This window comes from Paralichthys olivaceus, chromosome 20 (assembly GCF_024713975.1).
Source record: "Paralichthys olivaceus isolate ysfri-2021 chromosome 20, ASM2471397v2, whole genome shotgun sequence".
NCBI classification, from domain to species: Eukaryota; Metazoa; Chordata; class Actinopteri; order Pleuronectiformes; family Paralichthyidae; genus Paralichthys; species Paralichthys olivaceus.
Genome location: NC_091112.1, coordinates 5,588,350 through 5,605,128, shown reverse-complemented (window position 1 = coordinate 5,605,128; position 16,779 = coordinate 5,588,350). Strand labels below are relative to the sequence as shown.

Genomic DNA, 16,779 nt, shown 5'->3' with positions numbered 1-16,779 from the left:
GCTGGAAATGTAGCTGGAGCCATATGGTGCTGTGCTATAGCTAATGAATGTGAAGAGATGTGAATTAATTAAGGAACAAAGGAGCAAAGTAAAAAAAAAAAAAAAAAAGATGAAGAGAAAAAAGAACGATGATGGAACAAATGCTTGGAAAGAGAGTAAATGACCCCATATGTGGAAATACTTAAATATTGATCTGTTAAAATGTTAATTTCACATTACTGTAGTAGTCTGTAGGCTGAGGGGGTAGAGTGGTCATCCTCTAACCAGAAGGTCAGCTGTTCGATCTCATAGACAAAGTGCTGCCAATTGATGCACTTTATGAATGTGTGTGAATGGGTGAATGGCAATAAACTGTACTGTAAAGTGCTTTGAGTGGTGATCAGGACTAGAAAAGCTCCATATAAATACAGACCATGTGCCATCCCTCCCTCTGTATTAACAGAGTAGCTTTTTTATTTAAATTTCCACCATTTCATTAGGAAGAATTACAGAGACGATATGTTTGCTAGAACATGAATGTTAAACAGTTTCATCCTGTCTATTTTTTTTCCCATGTGCATCATTTGTGCTGCACAGATATTGGATGAGGGATTTAGTTTTTTTAACCTCCTGCTCGGTTTGTCTTCGGCACAATGAGCTGCCAGTGGCCCCCTTGGCCCCGAGCCCTGGCACCGTGCCCCCTGCAGATCCCGACTGCGGCGCTCTGACAAGGACACGCCTACACCTGCGAGAGAAAATGACAGGAAATACAATACAGCAGCGCAGGACCGGCTGCTCCAGCCCGAGACGAATGCCTGAGCCATAAATCCATGTTGCAGGGTTGATAAGTTAATTGCCTGTACCACTATCTCCTCACCAGTGTCTAATATAAAAGAGCTCTCGGTGAGAGTTATTGTACAACAAATGGGTATTGTCTCCGAGCGCGAGGCAGCCAGCGCAGTGACACTGGACAAGTAAATGAGTTGGCTTTATTTCTGAGTTTGTTCAAAGAGCTGCATGTTTTCCTAAATCTCTTTATTATGTCTTAAAGTTAACGTGTGCAGAATCATGAAGTGGGTTTCGAGCTGTTTTGTGTTTGCACATGGAAACACAGGAAGGTTACGTTTTCACCTCTGCCTGTTTGTTCTAAGCGAGTGCAGCAGATCAAGGGATTTATTTTTAATTTCCTTACCATTGCAAGATTTGGCGTTTTCCAACATTTTCACTATTTTCCCAGGGGAAAAAAATCTGGCACATTTTGGGGACTGATATCTATGAGTGTGAAATCTAGTGCAGCTTGATGGGGACTGTTGGGCCTTAAAAGTGGAAGTATAGTATTACACACATCTACATAGTACTATGCAGATGAGGCTGGAATATTACTGACAAAAACGTTCCTTCCAACTTGTCGCTTTTCCATGGTGTTAATGCTCTGATGACAGTGATGTGGTCAGATGTCAATTGCCCAAAGCTAACGCTGTACTCCACATCATTAAAAAAAATACATCAATTGCAGATGTTTCTCTGTGGGATCCTTCAACTGAAAGATAGATTTATGATCCCTCTCTGTTTACTCACTCACACACACACACACTCATGCACAAACACACGTAAAAACTAGAAAGTTGGAGGTCATACACACAAGCCCAGAGACACACACGTTCCCACACACACCACCGCATGGTTTAGTGGAGAGTAGCCACAAAATATATCATCGGTCAGCTGCTGGTGGTGCAGGATAAATGGGGGAGGACAGAGGAATGCAGTCCCACAGTGAGGACGCTCTGGCTCAGCCGCAGTTACTCACGGATGCTGTTCATTTATTAATCTGCTGTCATTCAACACATGTATTAATTGACTGAGGATTTTACTATGTAGTATGTGCACACTCACGAATGTAAAAGTATGATAAAGATCACATGCAGATATTTCTACACACACAGTTTATTTGCAGTTTGAAGGCAGAACAAGGTCAAAGTGATGCACAAACTAAAAGAGCCAACAAGATGCAGCACAGCGACTATAACATTAATCATGAGAACCATATTACAGTCATTGCTGTGCATATTTGTGTATGGAGTGGCCCATCTATTTCCTCCATTAACCATAATTACTTTTATACATGCAAAGTGCAAATTATTAACATACATGTAACCGCAATAATTAATCACCCATGTACAATCGCAGCTCCACAACTCTCCTGGATGACTCACAAGGACAAAAACAATTACACTGTTTGCCCCGTACACCACTGTAACGCTCCGTGACTTGTCACTGATTCATTATTCATACTTAGGGCATTATTATTCCATTGTATGCGGGGCAAAATGGGATCATTAGCGCTGAATATGAGAATGTGAAAAATGAAAATATTTGGGAAAATGGTGGTGGATATAGTGGGTAGGAAACCCCAAACAATCCCGACTATTAGTAGATAAAGAATGGTAATTTCCCCAGAAGTAATTAGGATTAGCATAATATGGTGGTGAATGCATGAATGATGCATGTATGATTGATACGTCGATACACGCTCTGTAATGACTCCCTTATCTCCACCCCCCCAACTGAAGACTTTTGTGTGAAGCGCAGCTCGAGGTGGCATCTTCATTTGTTGTAGACCTCCATGGGGGGACTATGTTAGGGGGCGCCCTGCCTCATGCACGCGGGCACACACACACACACACACACACACACACACACACTGGGGCTACAGTGGAGTGGAAGCGGTTGGAGCTCACTACAGCATCTTCCTGTAGTAACTGATTGAAGATGGTTCTTTTATCTTGACAGGCTCCTTGTTAGAGCCAGACCAGGAAATATGTTATGGCAGCTTATGTTCTCCTTATTCCTCTCAGAGAGACAGACTGTCTGTGTGTGAGTTTGAGTGTCACTTACTGACTATATAGAGAAGGACAACACAACGACACTTCCTCTTCCTTCCACTTGGATTTTGACGCCGCCATCTTGCGCTCGGGGCGTGAGTGGAGACGAGGTATCGAGATCCTGCTGATCCGACCGACAGCTGTCACAACGAGGCCTCAAGCCCTTAATATCATCAAATAACCAACGAAAACTAAGATTATAAGAAACATGAACATACATCAAAGTGAAAGTTTGGTACAGTGGAAGGAAACAAAACAAAATGTCCATCTTTTTATCTAGTCTACGATCTTTATGTACTTTATGTACTTTGTGTGTGTGTGTGTGTGTGTGTGTGTGTGTGTGTGTTTGCGTGCAGCTGCCCAGCATTATCAGCAGTTACTCTTGTAGTGAGTCACTTTGAGCTGCTTCTAAGTGACAGCTATCGATTGGATGTTTGTGTTGTTGCAGAGGCTTCAAAGCAACACCTTGCCCTCTGCATCCCACTTGAGATAGTAGCTCCACAGTATCCATATTCAATACAGTAGCAGTACAGCATGTACTTGGCTTCTTCCTGCATCTGGTCTGTATAAGTGTGTGGAATGTGGCATCTTAGGTTGAGTCGTGACCCTGCAGCTTCTTCTCAACTTCATTGACTTTTGCTTCTGCACATTGACTAAACAAGGATCAGTGCAGCAGAGAACAAATGCATCTGCAAATCCCAGTTTACATTGGTCTAGAGGTTGGGGTACAACCACATATATATATAATATACAACTCATAAAGTACCATAATAGTTTATTTCCTCACACGAAGACAAGGCAAAGTCGAAGTACAGTTCGATTTTGTACTATTAATGATCAATTTAATATATAGACCTACTGAGCTGTGAGCTTGACCCAAAATGGCTCACTTAACTTCAGCGTTCAAACACTACAAAGTGTTTTGCTCAGATAATGAAGCAGGAGAGCTCACGAGAACAGTGCATACTCATATATATACTAAAAGACGATGACTTTTCAGTAACCTCCACAACTGTTCAGCCTAAGAGACTCGAGATGTCTCCATATTTCTCCATTATTATTCACTTTCCCAACAAAACAAGCCTTTAACAGCTTTGCCCTGTGGCTACCGATCAAACATCCCACATTCAGGATCATTATGTGTGTATCAGCTGAAATACGTGCACGGGAAAAGAGCAAACTGGATGGTGTTGGTGGAGGCAGCTCGCCGAGTGTCAGCTCAGTCTTCCTCAGCACATTCAGCTGACCCCAAATAACCTCCCGTCCTCACGCTGCCTTCCTTTTCCTTCTCGCACCGTCTTTCTCGCTCTCTCTCTCCACCCTCCCCTCTCGTCTACCTCCATTCAGAGACGTCTGAATATAGGTCAGCGTTTTCTAAAATCCTCATCCTGCTGAAAGTTTGATAAGTGTTCTCCAGGTGGTAGTGGGGTGAATATTAAATTTGTAATTGGGGGTCCCAAGTAGCCACCATTAGAATATTCTGATTATTACAGAGAAACAGCCACTGCACAGAGGGGCCTCGCTAACAGTCTGTGTGATTCTCTTAATGTGATGTGAATGTGCTCTTAGATCTAAATGGAGGGAAAGAGTCACTTCTGCCTCTTTAAAATGTCAAATTACAAATTTGTTTCTCTCCTTCACTTCCAAATAGCACATCTGGTGATATCTATAGCCTTTGGTTTTACTCACCCAGAATCGGAGCAATCCATCGCTTGATTTTTCTGCCTTCATCGCAGTGCGATGGAGTTGAATGGATATTCTTTCACTGAAAAATTCCATTTAAAAGATTTGACTGCAAAAATGCTGTTCTAAAAACGGCACCCACCCCCCCACCCCTTCCTTCTGGATATCCCATTAACCATTTTCATTTTCACCGGGAAGAAAAAACACCGTTATGCAACAAATTAAAGGAAAAACTCTGAATATGAAATAAATGGAAAAACAACATGATGGCAGCAGATTCTTCCACACACGAGGTGTCACTGACCACTTTAAATATGATCTGAATCACATGCTATAGCCTCCGCAGTCACCAGATCTCTGTCCCTTCAGACAAGAGAGACATCAGTCATTTTCAGCAAGTACGCCACACTGACATGTGTTGATGTGACACAACTCTCCGTTAGCTGTAGAGAGTACGACAGGAGAAAAGGAGGAAATATTATTAAGTGCCGGCGTCTAGAATTCGACATGGAGGTCAGGGTGAATGGGTGGGTCAACAAAATATTAGCCTCTTTTTCCAATTTCCAAATTGTCAGTTTGTCTCAATGAGCTTTATTTTTAGAGCAGATCATATTGCACAAGATTACTGTGAAAAAGCTGAAGGACACAGCAAAACAACTCTCTCTCTGGCCTGCGTAACAAATACAGCTCAACTCGCCGTTTGTTTTTTTGTTTGATTCGATTCAACAAGGATCTGATTGAGCAAGTTTTACTTTTACTAGTTTTATGGTGTTTCTCTGTGCAGCCTAGTTCAGTTCATGGCCTCAGTCAAGTTAGCCAGGTAGTTTACATTGGCAATTAATCCTGCATGTTTCTATTCCAGATTTAGACTGTGACAGATTCTGGGGTAAAATCGGGCCAAATGTCTTTTTTAAGTTAGATGCATTAAAAGTGGAAAACACCTTCTACTCTTTCACGCCTCTGCTATTTTAAAGACAAGTAGTTTCTGTGAGTTTTTTTTAGTTTGAATGTGGACGTTTCACTCACGCTCCTCATATTCCCACAATTAAAGTCCCACCTCCACCAGCCCCGCTCGAACAGCTCGCCATTAATCAGTGTTTGCGCTCGATTTCCCTTCCGCTACAGGTTATGATTTTCACATTACTCCATGCTCCTTCACAGCCGTCCGACAAGGAAGTGACCCCAAACCCCGGCGCCGCCTTTCCACTGCCACTACACACACAAACACACACAGACACACACAGACACCACAAATGTGTGCACAGGTATGGTAAGAAATGAAGCCGCTACATATTTGTGGGTGCTAATGTGTGTGTGTGCACATATTATCGTTCTCGTACATGAACGAGCCCCCCCCACCACCTCACACCCATTATCCTTTTCTAATTACACTTTTCTTCTGAAACAGTGGATCAGAGGGCACCATTGACTGCTTTTAATCCGCCACCAAATTTTAATTAACACAGACGTGACCCCCCAGTCGCCGATACATCCCGCAGAACGTCGGGATCACAATAACTCATAAATCACAGTCGCAGAATTCATTCCCACCACTTTCACCCCCGCTGATGAATTTCCCCAGATGGGGGCTGGTGGCTGTTAATGTCAGGAAAAATAAGAGTGTGGGGGGGGGCAGTATGGAGAAAGACTGAAAGGCAACGTTTGTGGGAAATATAAGTCGGTTTTCATGTGCATGAAAGAGGGAGTTGAAATATTGAGAGAGAGAGAAATGGCCGCCGCTCTGGTATGCTGTCAACCTTTGAGAGATTTGTTACCGGGGAGAGGATTATGGAGGCTGTGAAATGGGGTTGTGTTAATATGCCGGGTGTTGAGGAGCACGATGTGGGCCAGCCGCCTTCACAGTCTTTGAAAATCAAACAGCTGAACAAGTGAAAACTGAAAATGACTCAATGATGTAGTGAAAGAAACAGTTCGTGCCAGCGTGCACTTGAGGGTAATATCTCCTTAATCATGCATTTTTAATCCATGGACATTTCATAAATTACAAACACATGAATTATTAAACCTGTTGAAATAATGCACACGAGTTGTCATTAACAAACTGCAAATCAGATTTTCTATTAAACAGAACTACAGCTGTGAGGGTCTTTATTCTTCATTTGTATGCTGCTCGGTGCTTGTGTGTTTATGTTTGTGTGTTTGCACACAAGTGTATATCAGTGTGTGTGTGTGTGTGTGTGTGTGTGTGTGTGTGTGAGGTGGAGGTGGGCAGGGTGCCGGGGTTTGTTATTACTAAATCGCTCATCCATGTTCCTAATTAAGATGCATAGCGTCCCCCTATGAGCATCAGTGTCACTAATTATCAAACAATGTAGTGCTCACCAGATATGAGAACTGGCAGCCTCTGTAGTCATGTTACCAACTTATTACTGCTACAATTACCAAGTGCCTGTCATTCTACTTGTTAGTCATCTGCCTTAATCTGCCTTTTCTTTTCTAATGCTCGTCTTTTTTTCCTCTCCCTCTCTCCTCTCCCTCTCTCCTCTCCCTCTCTCTCCCTCTCTCCAGGCTATGGCTTTGTGGATTTTGACAGCCCAGCTGCGGCACAGAAGGCCGTGTCGTCTCTCAAAGCCACTGGGGTGCAGGCCCAAATGGCCAAGGTAAGGACGGCATAATAACAAGTTAGCCTCACCACTTCCTCTTACGTTGTCATTCACACTTTGTTGAACACTCAGTCGTCCCCCCCCCCCACCATTAAAAATCGTTGTCCTGACACTCTTAACAGACGTTGACGGATCCCACATGCAACTGGTATTTTTATGGAAAGTAATATTCCACGGTGCTTTGCTGTTTAATGACAATCTTATTAACTTTAATATGAGGACTAGTGAATGTGGACTGTGTGTATATGTTGTCACATGACAAGATGGGAGGTGCCTGTGGTGTGTGTACGTCTGTTTTATCTCGCTGACACTCTGAAGCGAAGCTCTTGCTTGTACATTCGCAGGTCCCTTATTTCTTTGTGGTTATATGGGCTTGACTATTTGTAAGAGCGTGCATGTGTGTGTGTGTGTTCAATGACAGTCTTGGTTACCAGTGTGTGAGCTGGTCGTGCTTTAACTGAGGACTGACCAGCCGCTTGTCCTGTGTTTTGCAGTATGATTAGGCTGCTGAAGTGGAAGCAGATGAGTCGAGCTGTTTCAGTCTTACAAAGAGGGCCCCAGTGGATTACACAATGGAGCCAGGCTGACGGACATAGATACGCACTGAAAAAAAGCATTTACTTATTCACAGTTCCCCCTCAATATATTCTATTGTATGTTCAGGTTGGGACTGAATGTTCAGTTTTACATACTCAGCTGTTGGTCGGTCAGTTTTAGCAGAGAAGAAGAACGCTAATGATATTGTTTGGTGTATGTCAGCCCTCACGTTGTGATCGTATTGTCTTTCCCCTCATTTTATCTTTTCTTTTCATTACTGTGCTGACTGTGCAGAGAATAGACTAAAGCACAGCAGGGTCCGGTTTCTGGACGCCTCGAGCCCACACGGCTCAACCGGGCTATTTCTGTGACTGCAGAAGATCCGCCGGTGTCAGAATATCTAAATAGATGGACAAAATGTCAGTAGCATTATAGCAATGAATATGGTGATGACCACGGGGATACAGTATGAGTGATTTTCACAGATGAGATGGTCCGCATTTGATCTGATGCAAAAATCGCCCGCCCCCCCCCCCCCTTGAAGCCAAAGGAGCCATGATGAGATGGAGAATGACCATGGCGCCGGCGAGGATGACAGAATTGATGATAACGATGAATGTGGCAATTATTTTGATCAAATGGGATGAGGTCTGACAGGAGGAGATGATGTTCTGCGTGCGGTGCTCAGGTGTGCCATTTCTCAAATGCACCATTTGGCGGTTTCCTCCCCCCCACCAGTGTCCTCCTTCCAATATTTATAAGAGGATGGGCTCTGAGAATACAGATCAGCTGAGCTGCTCCCCTTCTGACTTTAAGACCGACTTTGCGTCGCTTCCCTTTTCTCCGTCAATATTTTCACGAGAGAGGCCCCGCGTCCCGAAACAAAAGAGCTGACCTTTTTGGGTGTGTGCGCAAATTCACAAAACCCTTTCCCATTAGCATTTGTGTAAAATAGTTTATTTTTGAATGTTCCCTTGTTCTGTTTACACAAATGGAAAGGCCAGCATTGTGCCGCTCTGTACTTTTATCACACTTGTGAGAGGCATTAAGAAGTAGTTTGCTTTTATAGACTCTCTCTGCATCTCTCCATTGTCTCTTTACCAGGTATCACTACCATCACTCTACTGGCTCCTCCTCCACCTCCACCCCTTCTCCTCTTCTTTCTCTTTTGCTTAACGCTTGCCATCTTTTGTTTTTTTTCCTCGGCACACAAACACTCCCACATTCATAGACACATTTGTATTCACATCCACCGTGTGTTGCCCTGCCAAACATCCAATGAGTGCAATTTATTCCCATCAATAATTAACAGCAGGCTGTCCTTGTGCATTGCCAAGGTGTCTCTGACACCCTTCGCTCAGACGTGGCACAGCGGCGTTCCCCTGGCAGGGCCGCATGACAAACCCAGGTGAGCTGTGAGGAAGGTGTAAATCACAAAGACGATTGCTAATGCCACGGACGACTTCTACGACGAGAGCTCTCAGCCTCATTCTCTCGCTCTCTCCGCTCCATTTTGTCACATATATCGCTCCACAACAAAGTAATAAACGGATCGGGAGTCAGAGCCAGAGGCTTTGAGCTCATTAAATAAAACCCTCCTCACTGTAATCAACTTCTGCCTTTTTCCTGCCTTGACGCCATTAAAGCACTTTTATTAAGTTGCCTAAATTTAAATACAGCTGCAAGAGGAGGCGAGCAGAGAGAAACAGGGAGAAGGGAAGTGTCACTTGATTTCCTCCTCTCCCTCCGATGTAACAGCCCGCTGTCTCTCCTCTTACTCCCCTTGGAATTTGAAATACCAAGGCAGCAGAGATGAAACATTGCCTTCCTTTTGTCTTGCCCTCCCCTGGGGATGGTGACAACGAGAAGGAGGAGAGGAGCCATAATTAAGACACCTAAAGGACACTTCCCCCCTGCACCTCCCCTCCTGTCACTCTGTTCTGCTCAAGTCACAGATAAGAGCACTTAGCATAGGTGCCGTGTGTGTTTGTGTGTGTGTTCATTGTGAATCTGTGAGTGCCATGGTTAAAACAACATTTTAAAAGTATAATAATATTGTTTAATATATGATATAAGAATTTTACCCTAACTTGCGATTAAAAACTCATTTCTGATGTAACGTAATGAAACAGTGGACCACAGCGTATTGCACTGCGCAGCATTTTCATCATTTGAAGTCATTTTTGATTCCAGTCATAAAGTTAATTCCTACATGAAAACATAGCTTTAGATTTTGGACAGTATTAGTTTAAGACTGTTACACTCACCGTGCACTTGATTAAGAACAGCGTGTGCACTTCCTTACTCATGCAATTATCCAATCAGCCAATCATGGGGCAGCAGAGCAATAAATAAAATCTGATTAAAGTCAGAAGCTCCTGTTAACGTTCACATCAAACATCCGAGTGAGGGGAAGAGATTTGACCTCAGGGACTTTGACCGTGGCATGATGGGTAGAGCCAGAGGGGCTGGTGTGAGTATCCATGAAACTGCTGATCCCCTGGGATTATCACGCACAACAACCCATAAAGTTTTTCACCAGAATGGAGCCAAAAAGAAACATCTCGTGTGCATCAGCTCTGTAGAGAGAAACACCTCTTTGTTGTTGGGAGGTCAGAGGAGAATGGTGAGACGTGGTTTGAGGGGACAGAAAGGGCTACTGCAGAATGTTGGGTCAGAATCTGGCATCAACATCATGAATCCAAAGTTCCAGTTCCAGCCTTGCGTCAACAGTCAGGCTGCTGTTGCTGCTGGTGTAATGATGAGGGGAATGTTTTCTTGGCCCACGTCGTTCATGGTTTGGATGCCACAAAGTATCTGATTATCTTTAACCGATCATGTGGCCGCAATTTACCCATCTTCTTCAACGGCTACTTTCAATGTCCCGAATTAAAATTCATCTCAAACCGGTTTTGTGAAAACGAAAATGGGTCCAGTGGCTCCAATTCAACGGAAATGTGCAGCTGAGAAATCTGCACAAATGGTATGATGCCATCATTTTATTGTTGACCGAGATCTTGTGAAATCCATACCTCAAATAACGGCTGCTGATTTGTGAGCAAAGAGAGACCCTCCCCTGTAACAGTATGGTGCTCTTAGTGTTTTCATTTCTTTGTTTATGAACATGGAGCCAGAAGACAGTAAGCAGAGCGAATCTGGATCCCCTCAGAGTTTATGTCTACTAAATCCACGAAAGCTGAGAAATTTACATGCTGTACTTGATTTGTTTAATCTCTGCAAAGACAGGAATATAAAAATGACAAACTGTGATTTGACGTGCTGTTTAGTTAAAGCACGTGACTTCCTGAAGACGGAGGAAGAAGTTTGCATTACCCAGCAACCAGTGGATAAGACAAATGAAATAAAACCTATAAAACATGTTAAATACGAACTGTAAGGTGCTGTACATTATTTTTAAGCTTTGGACACAGTCAGGCTCTCTTTTCATTCTGTATTGATCTTCTCATCTAACCCTCAGTAAGAATCAAATGAGCATATTTCCCAAAAATGGCTTATTATTCCCTTTTCTATCAGGGATCCAATACAAATGACTCGTATTAAAAATGTATAGTGCTGCACATCATGCCATCTGGAAACAGGATCCTATACTTGGTTCATTGCATTATGAGTTTCATTCGGTTTTAAATAATCGCGAAGATAAAAATTGTTTAATCAATACAGTGAACAACATGAGCACATGGGTGATGCTACAGGTGCAGAGTAAGAATATAACATCTTTGCATTAGATATGGATGTTTGTGTGTGTGTGTGTGCACGTGCATGTGAGTGTAAAATAATCTTTCGGCACGTATTTGTCTCCTCAAACCGTGGACTCCATTCTCCGTGTCACTTTGTTGAGGTAGCTTTCTGAACCGAGAGAAGAGACGCGTTGAGCCGACAGAAAGATAACAGGTAAACGCAGCGCCTAGTTTCTCAGATGCAAACCTGTCAACCAGCCGCCCGCCTCACTCTCCACGGGCTGCCATTTTCCCCTTGAGCCAATCAGACTGAATTATGGGAAGGGCGCCCTCGATTGTGGTGTCTATGTCGGAGAGGTAATTCCGCCTGACAGCTGCTTGCTTTCAGACAACAGCCAGTCTTTATGGAAATCATCCCTCCCTATTCTCCCGGCAGTCGGCTTCTGCTGATAACAGTTTGGATGAAAACAAAACTGTCCTTTTCTTCCTCTTTTTTTACAACCGTGTGTTTTTCTCTCCTCACTGTGGACGGCTTGGAATTAGCAAAACAGCTCTGACAACCTATGGAATATGACAATGAACATTCTGCTTTGAAGATATACATACTTAGGACCAACGTTAACTCAGAGTTCGCTCTTGTTTTCTATTTATTTAACTCTCAAAATCTGACATGATAAACTGTGCCCACTCACTGAGGTATGAAACAAAGCTACCGTATTGATTTTGCAGAGTTTTGTAGATGTCCTGGTTTAAGCCGTGGGGACGCAGCCCGTGCTGCAGTGTCCCTCCGTCACTACCCTCGTTCCGATATTTTTAAGGCTCACAGAAGCTACAGGCAGACAGAAAGGCTCTGCTCGCCCTTCACTTCACATTACAGTGGAGAAATTATGCTAAAAGCATCATTAAAGTGCCTCCATGAAGTGAATCCCAAATGTTTTTAACACAGTTCTTGCACAGGCACATCAACCAACAGTCACCGGCAGATGCTTCAGATGGTTTTAACGGAGTGAAACGAACCGGAGTGTTCGTACCTTTTGCTCGGTCTCTCATTTATTCTCACTCCTCTCTCCTGCTGTCTTTTCCTTTCTCTCTCCTGTGGAAGATTCGCTGTCAATATCACATTTATATTCATGTGAAAAGGCACGGATCCCCTCTGGGTGGTCCACAGTCAGTCAGCAGTCTTCGTATAATCCTTTTAAGGTGACTCCTTGGACGACTCGGCTCCGTTGACACCCTGCACCCCACAGTTGGGCTCAACACGGGGTGACCCCCTGGGAAATAATCAAAGTGATGACTGACAATGCTGTTACAGTCGGGTGCTGACAACAGCGAGCCCAGCGGAGCCTGCCTTCCCCAAAACACAGGTTAAATCTGAGGAGAATGTTGCAGGGAGGAAAACATTGTGTTGTGAATACAGGAGGATAATTGGACAGACTTCAGGGGTATAGGTGCTCACTCAACAGCATCGCTCACCTCTCCATTTGACGTGTGCCACTGTGCCATTTCCCCTTTGACATCCGCTGGAGATAGTCGGCGAACCATATGGTGCCAGAACATGTTGTGATCAGCACTTTCTCCCTGAAGCTGCCATCGACAGGGGCATCGTTATGATTAAACTCACTAGCTCATTTCCTTCCATACCTGTACCTTACATTTGAATGCAGTGTTTAAGGATCTGAATGATGCTCAGCACCTACGCATAATGTATATATAGGACACTTCACTTCTCGGCTTGGCTTTATCATAGAGCTAGCACCTGTAGCTATTATATTCTCCACCAAGGTGACTTTCAGCTTCTCTGGAGCATGAAGCTAATCATGCTTTCCCTACAAATACATTAGCTGTAGGTTTTTTTTCCTCCTCACTTTCATTCACTGTCCCTTTGGAATTACTGTCTTATTACATCTGCAATGGAGGTTATCTTTTCATCTGTGTTTGTCTGTTAGTAAACAGGATTAAGTAGAAATTACTGGACTGATTCCCACAATGGGGTCAGGAACAAACCCATCGAATTTAGGTGCAGATCAGGGGTCAGATCCTGGAATTTGCAAGATGGTGTTTTTTAAGATTCAAGGATCTTGATGTTTTTTTTGAGTGACTATAATGTGGTGCAGCCTGATTGAAATACAGGGGACTGTTGGGCCTTGGCAGAGGTATGCCCTCTGCTGAGAGCCATTCTAGTCTTATTTATTATTTTATTTTCAATAAATCGGCAGCATCCCAGTTTAAACTTGAATTGCTCTCAGTACAGCACATACCTCAGCCCTGACTTGCACTTCCACAAAGTTTTGTGGAAATCCTTTTTGTATATCTTGCTTGTAGACCAACAGACAGATAGGGGTCAACACATAACCTCCTCGGTAGAGGTGATGACTATTATATTGAGTTTAAAGGTACAGTGTGTAGAATTTAGTGACATCTAGTGATGAAATTGCATGTTGCAGCTGAATACCCCTCCCCTCACCCTCCCCTTCCACAAAAACTCAGGTGGCCTCCATAGAGAGGACCCCCTTGTAAATATAAAGTATTAAGATATTAAGGTTCTGTTTTGGGGTAAAGAAAACAACAATTCACTCAATTTAGATGACTCACATTAGTGAAAACATCACAAGGATTAATTTATATTTAATTTCTGCCAATAGATCCCTTTCACCTTAATCTTACACACTGAACATTTAAGATGTATACCTTTGCATCGGCATGATAAAAGTTAAATGTTGTTGCAATACTTTGTTTGCAGTGTATTTAGCTGCAGTGTTGCCCTGCAAACCGTCCCCTCCCCGCTCCTCCAGCAGAAGTGATAGTTTTGAAGGGCAAAGCCAGTGAGAGTGAGACGGACCATCTGACGAGCACTGGCTCCCGAGCACCTCTGTTGGCTTCCACTGTCTCTGCCGTCTAATTACGCTTCAATCATCTGCAGGAGCGCGGCGTGCGGTAAATTATTTCACCCAGCCTGCGCGGAGACGTGCCGAGCTGTGAGCGTGTGAGTGCGAAACAGACACAGAGACAGACACTAAGCATAAATCAGTGGAAGATGGAGTGTAAAAGATATGACGCAAGACAAAAAAAAAAAAAGTTGGGAAGAGGGTGAACAAACTTTGGGGAGACAAAGAGAGAGAGACGTTGCGGTAAGAAAGAGAACAGGAAGGCGAGAGGCTGTGCAGCAGGAGACAGGCCAGCGCTAATGACCAAAGTTACAAACGTATCACTTAGGAAGACAGAGGGGAGCGAGATAGAGAGAAGGATAGAGAGACAGGGCGGAAAGGCAATCGTAGCAATAGACAGCATCGGCATAACTAATCCTGCTGGTGTACGACTGCAGCACAGATATTGAGGACTCGTTTTCACGGTGTTGCAATTACTTTTTTAACCATTACATTCATTCATTAGGGTCTTTTTCAACGTGTTTTTATTGGTCTCCACTCCTGCAGTGATAAAGAGATCTAATTAAAGTATAATTTGGAGTGGTTGTGTTTTTGTGTGTGTGAATAGCGTCTATTCTTTTAACAAATTGCTCCAAAATGGCCTTGTGTCTAAATTGTAGGCTTGAAAAAGAATAGTGAAGGCCTGCAATCTGGTTATTCTCAATGCCGCCATGCTTGCTTTGAAGCAAACATAAATATGGCTCGTTTTTTTTTCCTCCAGGCTCGGTAATGGTCACAGTGTGCAGTTATTAGAATCTCTTTGATGTGGCAACTGTGCCAACCTGCTCGCTGTCTCTGTGAATTGATCTGGCTCAATTAGCGGGGCCCGCAGAGACAACGTTCAAAGGACCAGGCTCCCACACTCAACACCGACACACAGAAACCAGGTGAAATGCTTTGCATTCATTTACTCAGCTGGCCCTGTGAATAGATGTGAATATTGGAAAATCAATGGTGCAGCTTCAGTGTTAATGGGGGTGGGGGGGGTAGATGACGCAGGGGATGACAACAGGGCGAACATACGTCAAAAAAAATCCTTGGTTCGGCTCCTTATCACCAAGAATGCTCGGTTTATTCTTTACATGGGAATTTTAACCAATCATCTGTATTTTATAAATCTTAACGTGACCACGTATTTCACTTCTGTGCTGTACGTCTTAATATGCTTCTGGATTCATACCCAGGTGCCGGTGAGCCCTTTCTTCCACCCGGCCTCTCCCCCTGATTCAGCTGACCCATTTCAATTTGTCTTAATCAGTCATACCAGTTAACTCTGGGATTAGATTCCTCAATGCCAGCCACCTCCAGTCCTCTCTATATCCCTCCATCTCTCCATCTATCCCTCCATCAGAGTTGTCACCATGTGCGTGTGATGTTTAAGCTTAATAACCAAAGCGTGCTTCTCTGCATTCAAGGTGTCACAGCGATGCAACATGCAGGTAGAGAGCACTGAGCACTTGTCTTTCATTGAATTGCAGGTGTTAGAAATATAGGGCTACTTAAAGCTGTCCCCTAGTCTAGAGAACTGTAATTTTGCCTTGAGTGTCAGTGTGAGAATGTCAGTCTCTTTCTGCTGCACGGCCTCAGAAGAATATATAGTATAGTATATATTCATCTTAATACTTCCAAATATACAGACCTGATGCTTCTCTGACCAACTGGAGAGAAGCAGGTCTCCTTGTGGCTGAGAGGCTTCAAACACATAGATCGTATTAAAAAGATCAGATTAAGAGCAAAGACACACCAGAGACCATGCGATATAGACGCATGTGCGCAGCGCTAATCATTATTCTGACTCTTCCTGCAAGATAACTAGAAAATTCAAAGGTTTACACGATCGACTGTAAAGCTATGATCAACACTAGAACCATTCATTTATCCGTTCATTCATATATTCACTTTGCTGATGGGATACTGTGGTTGTGACCTTGTGGTCGTACACGCTACAAAATCGTTTTTATAGTGTCCGCGCTCTTCTATTCTACAAGTGTCAAAGGAAAACAGTACAAAGAGACGTCTCTCTAAATCTAGGCCCTTAGAGACGTGTGTGTTCTGTGCATGAAACTTTGAAAAGCCTCCACGAGGACAGAGACGAGTGACAATGACAACGCTAAAGCGAACAAAGATGGCAGACTTGTTCACTTGTCACACTCGAAAAATACTATAGATGTCATTGGGATGAAAACGGAAGCTTCCTCATGTTTCACAAATAATTGTCAGTTTTGTTTTCCAGCTGACACCCAGGGATCCTGTCCTTATTTCATCATTATATTCTGGTAGATCAAGAGTCGGGACTGTTTGTCATTGTGAGAACTACGGGACCTAACTATTCATTCATCACCCGCTTTTTAAATAATGTTTGTACACACTCAAAGTGACTATATTATAACACAGGACCTTACATACTGTATATATTTAATTCAGCAGAAAATTTAATTTGGTTAATGTAATG

At 43.4% G+C, this 16,779-nt stretch overlaps 1 protein-coding gene across 2 annotated transcripts in view; it reads left to right on the top strand.

Annotated features, from left to right (window-relative positions):
* Positions 1-16,779, top strand: part of rbms3 (RNA binding motif, single stranded interacting protein) — a 239,469-nt gene that overhangs the window by 123,575 nt on the left and 99,115 nt on the right. For both annotated transcript variants that reach the window (XM_069516825.1, XM_069516826.1), the window contains one exon: positions 7,074-7,165. In XM_069516825.1, coding sequence (XP_069372926.1) covers positions 7,074-7,165 — 92 coding nt within the window. The remainder of the gene's footprint in view (positions 1-7,073; positions 7,166-16,779) is intronic.